Source organism: Xyrauchen texanus, chromosome 43 (assembly GCF_025860055.1).
Source record: "Xyrauchen texanus isolate HMW12.3.18 chromosome 43, RBS_HiC_50CHRs, whole genome shotgun sequence".
NCBI classification, from domain to species: Eukaryota; Metazoa; Chordata; class Actinopteri; order Cypriniformes; family Catostomidae; genus Xyrauchen; species Xyrauchen texanus.
In genome coordinates, this window is record NC_068318.1 from 9,873,479 (window position 1) to 9,888,761 (window position 15,283).

Here is a 15,283-nt window from a genome sequence, read left to right on the forward strand (position 1 = left end):
CCCCTAACACAAGGGGTTCGTCAGGGGTGTCCGTTGTCACCATATCTGTTCCTGATATGTATTGAAATATTAGCAATTAAAATTAGAAAGAATATAGAGATCATAGGTTTGAAGCCGAATGGCATAGAGACAAAACTTACAATGTATGCTGATGATGCAACCTTTTTTATACAACCAAAACAATCTACTTTGGAAGCCTTGATTACAGATCTAAATATGTTTTCTAAAATATCAGGTTTGAAACCAAATTTTGAGAAGTGCCATATATTGAGAACAGGGACTATAAATGGTACAGATTTTAAGTTAAGTTGTTCGGCCCCTATTAGATGGACAAATGGCTCCGTAGATATTTTAGGTATTCACATACCAGACAATTTCAAAAATATTGTCAAATATAACTACGATAAAAAAATGCAAAAAGTAAATAGAATTTTACAGCCATGGAGGAGCAGTTCACTTACATTACAAGGTAGGGTCACATTGATTAACTCATTGGTAATCAAACAATTTGTTTATTTAATAACGACCCTTCCAACTCCTGACACGTCCTTTGTTAAATGCTTTGAACAAAACATTTTTACATTTTTATGGAATAGTAAACCAGATAAAATTAAGAGACAATATTTATACAATTCATATGAAAATGGTGGACTAAAAAATTTTCAAGCAATGAATAGTTCGATAAAGGCTTCTTGGGTTAATAAAAAGATTATATACATTTTTTTATTTCTTTGGTTTGGATTTATTTCCTTTTTTTCAACTGAAATCATTACATATCAAAGAAACATTTCAGAATCAATTAAAAGAACTTTCTCCTTTTTTTAAAGACGTACTTAAAGAATGGTTGAATTTCCAGTACCATCCTCCTGATACTCCAGATGACATGTTGAATCAGATACTATGGATGAACTCTGAAATTACTATAGGAGACCAACCACTTTTGTGGAATATATGTATTCAAAATGGTTTAATCTTTGTGAATGACTTTTTAGATACATCTGGTCACATTATTTCATTTTATGATTTCTCAATACAATTTAATGAATGTTTGGATTTGTATCGATACAATCAGATTGTTTCAGCAATTCCAATTGGCTGGAAACAAAAAATACAAAATAAACACAAGCAATTGGTTTGTCTCCCAAAAGTACGATGCTGGAAATGGTTACATAATATAAAAATAAATAAAATAATTTAAAATTGGAATTTATATTCTGCAGGATTTGCACTTTTTCCTCACAGGGTCTGCCAGTACTGGGAAGATGAAATCAATGTATCAATTCCATGGAAAGAATATTTTAGATCAATTTATAACACTACTGTAGATTCATATTCAAGAATATTCCAACTAAAAAATGTTTACAAGATAATTGCAACTAAAAAAACTTTATATTTATATCACATTGAAAATAATCCATATTGCAGATTTTGTGAGGAAGAAGAGGAAGACCTATGGCATTTATTTGACTTTTGCCCAGTAGTATATAAATTCTGGTCAAGTGTCCAAGTTTGGTTAAAGACGGCTAGAATGGAATTTACCATAACACCTCAAACTATTGTACTTGGTCATTTTACAGGTAGTTTGCTTGTGATAAATACCATTTTATTAATAGGGAAAATGTTTATTTTTAAAACAAAAGTATCATCATGCTTGTGTTTAGGTTACTTTAAGAATGTTATAAGGTCGCGTCTTCTTTTAGAAAAGATAATAGCAGAAAGCAACAATAAATTAGATGAATATAACAAAAAATGGAATAATATTCTATGTTTATTATAAGTATATGAAACCTTTTTTCATGTATGTTGTTGGGGTATGAATGTGAGGATGAATGTATAAGCATGTAGTGTCTCTGTAGATTTGGGTCTGTAAATTGTATTTCTTATTAAATAAATAAATAAATAATAAAAAATAATAAAATAAATAAATAAATAAATACACAAGCACGAGAACTTCACAGATCTTATTCATTGTGTCTAATGTCCACATGCAGGAACACCTATGAGAAGCACGAACATCTGAAGCTCAAGTACTCCACTAAAATAAAGGATCATTTTGCTTGAAATGTTGCGTTTTTGCTTCGTTCAAATTTCAGCAGCATCTGGGAGAAACAATAGCTGTGTTTACATGGACACATTTTTTTTAATCGGAATGAAATCATTCCGATCAATGATTCCGAACTCACTGTTTACATATTGTTGATGTGCACATATTGTTGACTGTTTTTAGGTTGATGTGCACATTTATATGTCAAAAACATAAAATCTGAATTGATCTTGTGACATGCGTACACTGCATGACCAAACAGCATACCCTTACCGTTTGAAGGGCGGTCACACTAGACTTTGAGCATTTACATTTACATTTATGCATTTGGCAGACGCTTTTATCCAAAGCGACTTACAGTGCAATTATTTCAGGGACAATCCCCCCGGAGCAACCTAGATTAAGTGTCTTGCTCAAGGACACAATGGTGGTGGCTGTGGGGATCAAACCAGCAACCTTCTGATTAACAGTTATGTGCTTTAGTCCACTATGCCACAACCATTCCTGAGCATGTGAGATTATTTCAGACAACACAACAAACGAGGAAAAAAATCATTCAAAATGTTAAAATATAACATCTCCTTGCTATCCAGCAATAGGGCTGCAACTAACAATTATTTTTATAATTGACTAATCTAACGATTATAGGAATGATTATTTGACTATATATATATATATATATATATATATATATATGTGACCGATCACGGAAAGTAGGGACACAAGTCGGTTTTGGGGCATTTTGAGTTATTCACATATTCTGAAAGTGTAGTCTCCAAGCTTTCCAACGATTTGTAACACATGGAAATCTGACAATATTTGGAGAAGTTGTGGCCATTTGAAGGTGGGCACTCAAAAAGCTAAAAGGGTAGAAAACGGCCTCAAAAGATTGTGCAGTTCTCACCTCTCTGCTGCTGGGAGTGACAATAGGGCTCATTTACATCTCATTTAGATAAGCCATACCTCTGTGAAGCTCCCCTGTAAAGCACAGGGGGAGCAAAAGGTCAGGAAAATGTGCCATCAAAGAAAAAAAAAGTTTGCAAACAGGTAATAAATAAATGTCTCTTAGCATCTACCGATAAAACTGTATAGGCAACTCTTATGTACACTGAGTGCTTTTCATACAAGAATGTAAAACTAAATTCAGGTGGTTGGTTGATAAAGTGACATTCCACTTTCATCGCCGCTCAGATCGTCTTCAGAATCAGTGAACGCTTGTTCATAAGCATCCGGCTTGTCGAAGAAGTACTTCAAAACATTTTCGTTGTAACGGCCACGGTTCAGCTCGTCTCGCGACATTCTTTGCGGCGTCCATCTTCATTGAATTTTGATATCAGATAGAGCCGGCTAGAGCGCTGCATAATAAGTAGCCACGCTGTTGGGGGCGGGGCAAAAGCGCCGCGCTATTCAGTACGGAAATACACACAGACAATGATACGCCTCTACTGCATGCTAGAATCTCCAAAAACAAGTCGATTTCAACCTCAAAATGTACGCTTTTAAATATACCAATACTGTTATCTCAAACATGGAGAGGCTTCTTCATGATCTCAACTAACAGATTCTGCAAAAAAGCGGAAATCACCAATTTTGGAAAAAAACACTTGTTTCTCATTTTGCTCACAAGTTGTGCTGCCGACTTGTGTCACTGGTTTCCGTGACGGGTCACATATATATATATTTCGGGCGATTATTGTAACGATTAATCACAAGCTCTTAACTGACTATTCGGCTTGTGCCTGACTTAAAAGGTTGTATTAAACATGCTTACTAACAAAAAAAGAGGACAAAATCATCTTTTAAAAATACCTCTAAATGACAATCATTAAATTAAAGGGGAATTTATTTATTATTCGTTTTAAGTTTTATTGTTTAATTAATTAAAATTTTCACTGCAAAAAATCCTACTGTTATCAAGTGTTTTTGTCTTGTTTTCCATTTAACACAGTCTAAAAATCCTTAAAACAATATACATTTACTTGAGAAGCAAACTATAAGATATTTAGACTGTATCTTAGAGAATGTATCTTAAATATAAGTGTATTTTTTCACTTGTTCATACTTCTGCCAGTGCAGTAAAGAAAAAATATACTCATATTCAAAAATATTTGCTCTAAAAGCAAGTCTAAAATGTATATTGTTTTAAAGATTTTTCGATATTTTAAAATATTTAAATATTAAAATTAATTAACTGTTATATTCAATATTTTCTGATAACAATTTTTTCTTCTGCAGTATAGCTGCTAAAGTAAATGTACTTAAGGGGTTTTAGATATTTATATTGTTAAACAAACCAAAAAAGACAAATAAAAAAAATACTTTTGGAATTGTATAATGGAATAAGACTACACACTCTCACCTTTTTGTTCACTTGAATCGATCCATATTTAACTCACAAAAAACAAAATCTTTCTTCTTTATAGAGTTGCGTATCGCCAATTTTCTTCACCATAAGATACACACGTGACACTCATATTATAATTCACTATGTCTACATACAACAGCTCTTCATGATCGCTTGTATTACTAATACACTACTAAAGCTAGGAAATAGCTTTAAACGAACAACTTCAGCATTGCGGCTCATCACAGCTGAGAGACACAACAGATTGATTAATTTCACAATGGGTGATGTTTAAAATGCCGGAGGACATTGCATTTTCTATAGTGATCGACTCTTGTGCACCTAACTACAGCGAAATAGGGAGCAATACCCCTGCTTCTATGCTATTTTTCTACTGAGAAAGCTGATCTTCTGAAAGCTGACAGCATCTCTGCTTGGGAGTGGCAACAGGTGATTGCACACACGCAATTCTCTCTCTCTCTCGAAACAGCACAAGATGTGATATTATTTCTGAAGTAACATTTTTGAATTAATAACGAAGGCTTGGACGCATCATGTGGTTTGAACCAGCAATGGCAGAATCGGATCTGTCGCGCAAGAAAGTAGTTCCATGCACAAATGTGTTTTTTATGACCGAACACAGTTTTTCCAAATTTCTTAATTTACTTGTTCATTGAACTGTTGTATATAAGCAATATCACACGAGCATGAGTGCTATATGGCCCTAAATCAGCACTGCTGTGATTACCTACAGCACTCGGCCTGTGTCCGAATCACAGCAATGCTAATAAAGGGCCATATCGCACTCATGCTCGTGTGATATTGCTTAAATATATATATATATTGTGGTCAGGCTAGACACAGATTTAAGGTCGCTTAAATGCATCTCCTGTGACCTCTTGTGATCAGATTTCAAAGGGGAGGGTCTCTGATGACATACAGTACATCAATCAGTATGTCAGTGTGCTACTGAGTGATAATAAACCGCAAAAACTCTGAAAAGACAAAGTGTGAATAAAACCGGCACACTAGGAGTGTTTACATGGACACTTGTAATCCGTTTGTGATCAGATTATTAGCACAGTTCGAATAAAAACGTCTCATGTAACCACATCATACACAGAAATGGACCATACAGTACAGCTGATAGCAGAAAATCTCCACTAGATGGCATTGCTTCACATTTTAAGGAATGAAGCAATAGACACATTGCTGAAAAAACTTCTTATTCTAAGAGAGTGTGACATATGTGACACTCACGTGTAGCAGCAGCACAGCGGCGAGGAAGGACTGTCCCTGGCAGTAACCAATCTCTTCATCATATACAGAGTATGCCTGCAGAGGGAAAGACACACAATGTATAGCAGAATTATGAGTAATGGTGCTCTTAAATTGAGTGGTGATGTGTCATTTTATGATATTAAAATACTTTCTCATATCCCAGCGTAATATGTAGAGACAGCTATAAATAAGTAGTTAATGACAGAATTTTCATTTTTGGGTGAACTACTCCTTCAGGTTGACCTATATATCACCCAAAACTGTGTTAAAAATGTCTGCTAAGATTGTGACAAACACAAATTGCAGTCCTAACAAACTTTGTGAACTGGATTGAGCTGTGGTGGTTAGAGGCCAGCACTGAGAATCTGAATTGCACCATGTGGTCAATATGACAAAACTATCGAGCCATATAAATGATGGCAGTAACACTGGGAGAGAGGACTGCTGAATTATTAAGAGGTGCCCAAAGATGGAAACTCGGCCATCAATTTCGAAATTCCACATTAAACCCACTGACCTCATTATTTTAGGGAAAAAAGTTTGTGAGACCTGAAAAGTGTGGTAGTTGTTAAACAGGTAATGAGTGTCACTGATCATCCACTACGGGTGTACCATTATATCGTAATGCTTTTATAAAGCTGATTGATTATGGATTTACAAAACAGAAATACAAATTTATAAACATAAATGGAGTCTCCCATTAAGGTCACCCCTCCACTAAAACTCCCCAAAAATGACAACTTTTCAAAGATGTCAAGTGGTTCTTGCTCTAGCTGAGTTCTTACTTTTTGTAACACTTTACAATAAGATTGCATTTGTTAACATTTGATAAGGACTTAGTTAACATATTCTACTAACACATTTCTCAACTTGGAAAGGTGTATATGTTTGATAACATTCATTGTGGAGGAGAAAAGTTGGAGGGATATTGAAAGAATGCCAGTCACTTATGTTCCTGGGTGATATTTCACTTAACTACTTAGAATAAAGTATTTATTATGTATATATATCAGTGGTGAAAAGAATACAGATTTTTTTCCTAAAAGTACTGCTAGTAATAATTCACTTGAGTACAAGTAGAATTACTGAGAAATATTATGACTCAAGTAAGAGTAAATAAGTAGTTTGCCAAAAAACTACTCAAGTAATTACAGTTACTTTATGAAAATTTTATATTATATAGTATATACACTTCTTATATACTTCTAGTATATATACTCTTATTATTAAAACAATTGAAAATGGTTGCGCTACCATGTGGAAATCACAATAGAGTGGGTTTTTTCCCCCATTTGACTTTATTCCAAAAATTCTGAAATATTATGTATTTTTTTCTGTACTTTGTAATTGTGGTGAAAAATAACTGCAGCGAAGTTGAATACTTCATAATTCAAGTATAAGTACTATTATTTATTTATACTTAGGAAGGTAGGAAAAGTTGTGTAGAGAGAAGTTGTAATTCGTTACTTTCCACATCTGATATTTAAGAACCTTATTGTAATGTGGAAACAATTAATGCATTACTAATGTTTGTTGACTCTTAATTAATGATAAATAAAGATAATAAACTTTTTACTGTGCATATTTGTGAAACCGCTCACAATTCCTTAAAGCTTATTCCTTCATTTGCAACTTTATTGTTTCTTCAACATTGGGTCAATTCGAAATCCTTTGGAAAAACCCACATTCGACGGAACCAGATTCCTGAAGCGATCCTCCAATCAGAGCAGTCAATGCTGAACGGAACTTTCAACAAAGGGTGCATCTCAATCAGTTCCCTAGTTCAGTAGTCAGAGCACTGATCAGTGAGTCGGCAATTTTTAGGTCTAATTCGCAAAATTGTTCCAGTCCACTGAAAGGTTTGCTACCTAAAAAAATCCCACAATGCAAGTCAGCTCACTGTTGGCCATTTTTGGAATGCTCTCGGGAGATTATTACCAGTTATGCCAGTGCAGCTCCTATCTACTTGAATGGGGAAAGACCAAAATCTCAAAAACTGTTGGTCAAGATTACGATCAAAGAACATATTTCAAATCAGCAATAAAATCTGACAATACTGGAATCAAAAATGTTGATTCTTTACCTCATATTATGCTAAAAAACAAAATTTTCCTGGCTATTGTGCATGTTTAGAGTTGATTGGCAGGTGATGTCTGTATCTAAAAGGTGATTGGCTCTATTTACTGTAAGGCGGGACTTCCTTTCTACATCCGTTGACCATTGGGCACTCAGAGCTCTTTGGTTGAGCATTCCGATTTCTCCCATTCATTTTAATAGAAGTGGCCCTTCTCCGCTAAAAACCTCTGCTTTCAGCGAGTCTCCTGTTTCTATGGCAACACTCATCGGCATTGTGGGTAAAGTAGTTGTTCATGAATTTGATAGCTTTTATTACATATACAATATAACGCATATTATTAACATTAAACAAGACACATAAATACTGTTAAAACATGTAATTGTTTTGGTGTTAGTTGACTAATGCACAGAGTAATGTTAACAAATGCAACCTTATTGTAAAGTGTTACCGACACACCCATTTCAACCATATGACCCAAATTCATCACTCAACCACTACCCTAAACAAGATGACACTTGTTTTACAATAGAGTGTTTTATCCATTAAACAATTTCTAGATTAATATAGAAACCCCTACCAAAAGTAGCTTATGAAGGAGCTGGCACAGTTTAATTCTTAAAAAGATTTTAAGAATTTAACTTACAGAGCATTTTCCAGAGCACAATAAACTGGGATTATTACAAGGCTCTATGGAAAACTTGATTCTGATTGGTCAATGGCGCCATCTAGCATTCTGATATTTCTTAGTAACAACCGCACAACCACGCATCATACCGCTATTATAACCGGATATTGCAAGCCTTACATAGAACGCAAGTGCAGTATCAGAGCTGTGCTGGCAAAATGAAAGAAAACCTGGGAAAAACATCTGCTCACCTTACAGATCTTATAAAGAGAGTCCTGCCCATCACCTCCAGTGTCTTTGAAGTAGTCGTGTGCAGGAAAGGTACGGTTAATGTCACGAGTGATGGCACTGTCTTGCGGAGATTCCTGATAAAGAGTGAGAAACAGAGAATTATTGTCAATGTGAGACAGCGCTAATTGTCTACAATGCAGATATATAAACTTATTGCACAATACAATACAATTTGAAGGTAGCACATTAAATGTACACAAAATCGGTCAAATGTATTTGAAGATTTGCATTATCCATGAACAAGCCTGTCAGTAGATTTTGAAACTCACAAGGAGGAGATAACTGTTCGTTGGCCATGCAGGTACGGTTATCAGATATCAAAAAACAGCCCAACTGATATATCGGTCCAACAAATACTTAAATTGGCCAAGTGGGCTCGGTTAGCAACCGAACTCGATAATCTCAATATCCGTCTGGCTGATATATAATAAATCACAAATTCTTCAATCAGCCAAACAGGTACATTTATCGGCTGAAACCGATAACCTCAAAATCTGCCTGACCAGATTTACTATTTCGCTCACACAAGACGCAGTCATCCACCAAATACTTTGATCAGCCATATAGGCATGGATATAATTGATGTCAGTTATCTTAATATCGTCATGGCTGATATATCGGACACACAGTTATCCAATTAAAAATCTGATCATCCAATGTTGATAATCTCAATATCTTTAGGAACAATATACAGTATGGAAGGACCTGACAATGTGGTGAAGGTTGCAGTCCAAAGTCTCGAATCTAGTCACCATTCACACAAAAGTTACAAAGGCTTTGGTACTTCCAAGAATGAACAGAGTAATGTTGAGTTTGAAGGTTAGTGTATGAAACTGGTGTAACTGCGCTAACTAAATGATTATAAATGGTGATGTTTTTTATGCAATCTCTCTGTATGTAACCTTAAATACTTTAGGATTCATTCAAGTTGTCAAACCACAAAAACACATAATTGTAACTGAAAATACATTTAGCTGTCTGTAAGTTACATATACACAATACTGTATATCATCCAGAGATGTAAGGCTGCAACAAACAATTATTAATCTTTGATTATTTCTTTGATTAATCTGATAAAACATAAGAAACAAAACAGAAATGATAAAGGGCATAAGGATTTGGTTCAATTTACATGACTGGATTCATGATACTATACTCTCACAAAACTTTGAACAAAGCCTGAATCATGAGAAATTAAGTTTGAATTTATTATTATTATTATTATTAATATTATTACTACTTTCAGTACAAATGCAAATCACTTCCTTTCATTACTTGTAAAGCTTTGTTGAACAAAAATTTCATTAAAGAGTCAAATGATCCATTGGGGATTGAGTGGGGCAAAAAAATCAGCCCAGTAGAGGGCAATGTGACCCCAGAATAGAAATATTAATAATTCTGCCCAGCTGAAAAAAATCATAATTATGTTAGATACATATGCTTGTACACTGTCACTGATTACATACATTTTAAGTATTATAAATGAATATTGCAGGTTTAAAATAGTATTGTCGCTGATTACATTTTTCTAAACTATTCTTTTAAAAATATGTGTATGTTTGTCCAGTAAAATAATGTTTGACATGGTATAAATTTACTGGTGGAATCAGACATTACATGTGGCATTATCAGGATGATCAAATATAAGCAAGCTTAGTGTTCATCCTGGTGCTCTCTTGTTTTATTGCATGCACTCAAATGATGAGAAACAATCTAAAACACTTCAATTCAGCTTTTCTCATTGTTTTTCAAATGAGTTTCATCATACAACACATTTTCTGGGCTGTAAAGTGACGTCACTGACAGAGCCTCTCCGTGCTCTCGGCACTAAACCAACTAATCCATAATGAAGTTAGTTGTCGATTATTTCCATTATCGATAATAATCAATTAGTTGTTGCAGACCTACAGAGATTGTTAAACTAAAAAATCCATATACTTTGATAATGAGACAATGATAATGAAAAGCTATGTGAGAATTATTTTGCGGTGGGAACCAGCCTGTTTGATGTTACAGAATTATTAGCAACTTTCACTGCTTTCCACTAGTGGGCAATGAAAAAGCATGCCAAAGGGCAGAACACATTGCTTCAAATCCAATGGAACAAAGTGTACCAACCTCCAAAGGTTTGTGTGGACAAACCGGAGTGGACATGTATGCGTGCATGTGCACAATCATGTGTTGCAGGGTGTCACAGACACATAGTATGCTGAATATCCCAGTGTCTAAGGTTGTAAGATATGAAGTGAGTGTGTGTGGCCATGTTTATGTCTATGTTAGCTAACCGCTGAAGACTCTCTGGGGAAGACAGTACATAGAAGATCTTAGAGCTTTCTCAGTTTGCATTACTCTGCTGAATAGTGTTGTTCCAAATAGAATCATGGGAACTTTTGTTTTAGAGTGAGGATTGTTTGAATAGAGTGGTCACTAACAAAAGCTTACTGGGAGGTCAGTTAGTCCCACCAGTCCTCTCTTATGTCAACAGGGCTTGATCTACCAACAGCTCACAAAGTTGTACTCTCATTCACGCACACAACACAGATGTCTTCAGTCAAAGTGCTGCACTTAGCAGCTCAGCTATTACATTCTGTTCCCTAAAAAGCTTGTACTGGTGCATTATCCACCTTAATCATATCTCTAGACTTCCCTATTCAAATATAGATTTCAGATTATGGTTCGTACTCCCTGTTGAAAAGACCTCTTAAACCAGCATGGAAATTCAGGGCTGGTTTATGCTGGTAAAAGCAATTTTACATTTACATTTACGCATTTGGCAGACGCTTTTATCCAAAGCGACTTACAGAGCACTTATTACAGGGACAATCCCCCCGGAACAACCTGGAGTTAGGTGCCTTGCTCAAGGACACAATGGTGGTGGCTGTGGGGATCGAACCACCAACCTTCTGATTACCAGTTTACCAGTTATGTGCATTAGACCACTACACCACCATCATTGATTAGCACAGTCATGCTGTTAACCAGCTAAACTTAGTTGTTAAAGCTGCTCAACCAACACTGCCTTTTCTGGTGAAGATGGTTGACCAAGGTAGTCTTTCTTGTTAAGCTAGTTAAGAATACCTCTCACACTAAAGCTTTTGCTGCGGGAACCAGACAGTTTGGCATCAGACTTTGGTTTGTTTGATTGGTGCAAATGTTTGGTCCAGTTTTTGAACTCAGGTGTGCACCAGCAAACCGCTTGAAGTAGTTGTGATGTGGCCTCCAGTAGGGTAAGTGAACTGCTATAATGACATGATGACAAATTACCAAATTACAGTTTAAACACACAAGTGCACAGATAGACCCCAGGTGGTGCACAAGCACCTGCACTTTTGGCCTCTATTTTGATAAGGGCCCTTTTTGCAAGACATTTTTTTTTTCTAATTTGATATTTTCGTTTTTACATTTGGCCAATAGCATACATTCTCAATTAAAAGCATGTAACGCCCAACAACTGCATTTGAGTTCTAATTCTTCGAGACCGCGTGAGCCTTGCCCCTCCCTCTTCGACTGTCCTTGTCACAGTCACCACAGCTAACGCATGCAAATTGAGCACCCTTCGGAGTAGCATCCACGTCTCTCTGACCTGCCTTCAATGGTGACAGCCAGGTAAAGACAGTGTTTGTCCTAAGCTTCGGAATTGTTCGTCACTGTTGTGAAATTAAACCACTATTAAAACATCTCAATACAGCCAGACTAACATAGGCAACAGCCCCACATTAAGTTTAACAACAAGCAAGATAGTCTGGTGTTGGCGTAAAATAGCATTGTGACGCCATCGTTAATGAAAAACGAGTGAACTCCAGTAGGCTAGTTCCTTTGTCAGGCAAATGAAACAAATAAATATGCATTACTTAGTTAATAGTCAATCACATTTGGATATAAGAAACGTCAGCCGAACTGTCACCAGTCAAAAGAAAATATGCGAATATATGATTCGTCCACTGTTTATATGCTCATACTGATTAGCAAAAGCTTTAAGATATAGCCTAGTAAATTATCGATTCTTACTCCTGTGACACACAATTTACTAGTAGTTGTAGTCAAGCCAACTGAATATAATTTCAATACAATAGTCCATACAATAGGCCTTTAAATAAAGGAGAACGATCCTGCTCCCTTCACCTCAATACACAGAATGCACTTTTGTTGCATTACTAATTGTTGCAAATGTTGTAGGCCTACTTTGTAGTTTGGAGGTTAGATTGGCTGGTTTATTACTTTATTTTATGTATTCAGAGAACAGCCTTTTTCAATTTTGTGTAAATATTTGTTGATTTTGAATGGTAATTAATTTTATAGACCACTAAAGTGGTCAATAAAGCACAATGTGGCATTGTTTTCTTTGTTGTTGCCTGTTCTTGTGATAATTGTAGAAATAGCAGTGTTTCCCATTAAGTGCCTAGACTGTCTAATTTGTCCCGCCACAGTTTCATAATGAACCGAAAATATTTTACACTTCTCATAATAACATAAAAGACCTATAGCATTGTGTTTTGCACCTTTGCTTCAGCAAAGCATCTCTCACTCCCAGTCAGCATCTGAGGAGCAAGTTCTACATCTTGTTTACCATGTTAATCCTAACCCTAACTCTAACATTCATATCTATCCATCCAATGTGTTTATGATTAAATTACTACTAGAGCACAAAATTGTTTACCAGAGCACAAAGTTCTTCATAGATCTAGCCTCTTAATTTTGCTCTTTAAAGTGCACAAGATTTTTTTTTTAAATATTATGGGGAAGCATGCCCCCAAACTCCTGTGGGAAACACTGATAATAGTGAATGCTAAAGACCATCATCTCTATGTGAATTGATACATTTGTAGAAATCTGTTGAGTATCAAACATTTGCATGAGTATATGGGTATAAATGTATGTAAAAAAACAATTGGTAATAATTTTCATGTAATATTCGCCCTTTTTTTGTCAATGTGTGTAAAAATGTATGTAAAAAATTTGCCCTTCCCAGACTTCCTAGGCTGCCTATTAAAGCCTGTAAACTGATTTTCATGCGAAGGGAGCGGGTCGCTTTTGCCGGGAAAATCCAAAGGATGTGTCGTTTATGCGTGCTCCCAAGAACATTTCCTCAGTGCTTCTCTTCCGCTATTCAACAGCGACAACAAACTGCAACACTAGGTAACGTTATCTTAGAGATGGAATCCAGCAAATGTCTGGCTCCCAGCACAACACCGACTCCAACACAAACTCAGTGTAAGCCAAAAAAACATTTATCTACAGAATCCCGTCTGGCTAAACGGAAACGTGATCGTGGCTGAGAGAAAACTAGAGTGAACATCGGCAGGGCATTTGATTCCTGGAGGGACCTTCCTTCGGTTTTGGAGATCAAAACCGACCCTGATTTGGAGTTCTTCTTAATGGACAGGTAAGCTTACATAACTGCAAAGCATGTGAAATATAGTGCCATAAGGATTGATCTGCATAATTTTAGCTAAACTACAATAACAAATTAAATGAATGCTAGATAATGTTCAAGATAATGCAAAACTATATAATAACGGTATATAATCTATTATTATAAAACAATAGCGTATCGATATATCAAAATGTCAGTTGTGATGGACTGAATTGTGTCAACAACATATTTATAATGTACATTCTGTTTTATAAACAGCTACTGTCATCATCCAACAAATTTAGCTAACAGCTATTGATAAAGCTGGCTAGCTAGCTAATACCGACATTGACTGCATTTATACGAGAGCCGACGTATCATGCAAAGAAAAGTCATTACTTTACATAGCCAGACCTGTTTGAGCCCTGTTCCAGCATTGGAGAGTCAAATATAATATACAGTCTAAAAGTTTGTAGTAAAACAATCATAACTGTAATTTTAAGGATAAAATTATGTTACCTCATCTGTCAGCATCATGCCAGTGATCACGTTGTCTCTTTGTACGTTACGTCATTGTTTTGCATGCTCACTCTCTCGCGTCTCTATGGAGTGTGTGCGCGAGCACGAGCAACAGGTAGCTGGCTGCAGTTCACTTAACGGCCACAGATGTCATTAATAATAAGGGTTTCTCAATCTTACACACTGCACCTTTAAGTAAAAGATGTGCTACTGTATGTAACCTTATTTTTATATATAATTATGAGAGGGGTGCCTATTTTTTTCACTTGAGCACCTGCCGCCCAAAATGTCTGTGCATGGCCCTGAGTTTAAAGCTGTTCTCATTGCTGCTTGACTCCATACAGAATATGCCTTTGGCTAGTAACTCACATTTTTGTGCATCCGCAGCAGACAAACACAAGTGCATGTTAAGATTTGTTTGTTGTTGTGCGTTCAAGACATTTTGGAAAGATCGTTTTTACGAGATGAGCGCACGTTAACGTAATCACAAAGATGGAATTACACGAGTGGGAAATTCTTGATTCCCGACTTTCTGAGTTGGGGAGGGGGGTCGATTTAAGAATCATAGTGGAAGCAAATTGTTATTGGTAGTAATTTAGTTTGGCATGAGGACTAGTTTGTATACATTGTTGTATTGTTATGAAGAATGATGATAAAACTTGAAAATAAGAACACTTAAAGGCTCTTTTAGCTGGTTTAAGCAGTGACAATTAAAAACCTTATGTGTGGGCTTTGCTCTTCATTTTGTT

At 35.8% G+C, this 15,283-nt stretch overlaps 1 protein-coding gene across 2 annotated transcripts in view; it reads right to left on the reverse strand.

Annotated features, from left to right (window-relative positions):
* Nucleotides 1–15,283, reverse strand: part of LOC127635635 (rab GTPase-activating protein 1-like) — a 129,532-nt gene that overhangs the window by 32,902 nt on the left and 81,347 nt on the right. For both annotated transcript variants that reach the window (XM_052115799.1, XM_052115798.1), the window contains 2 exons: nt 8,623–8,736; nt 5,649–5,723 (listed from right to left, as the gene is read on the reverse strand). In XM_052115799.1, the coding sequence (XP_051971759.1) occupies nt 5,649–5,723; nt 8,623–8,736 (189 nt within the window). The remainder of the gene's footprint in view (nt 1–5,648; nt 5,724–8,622; nt 8,737–15,283) is intronic.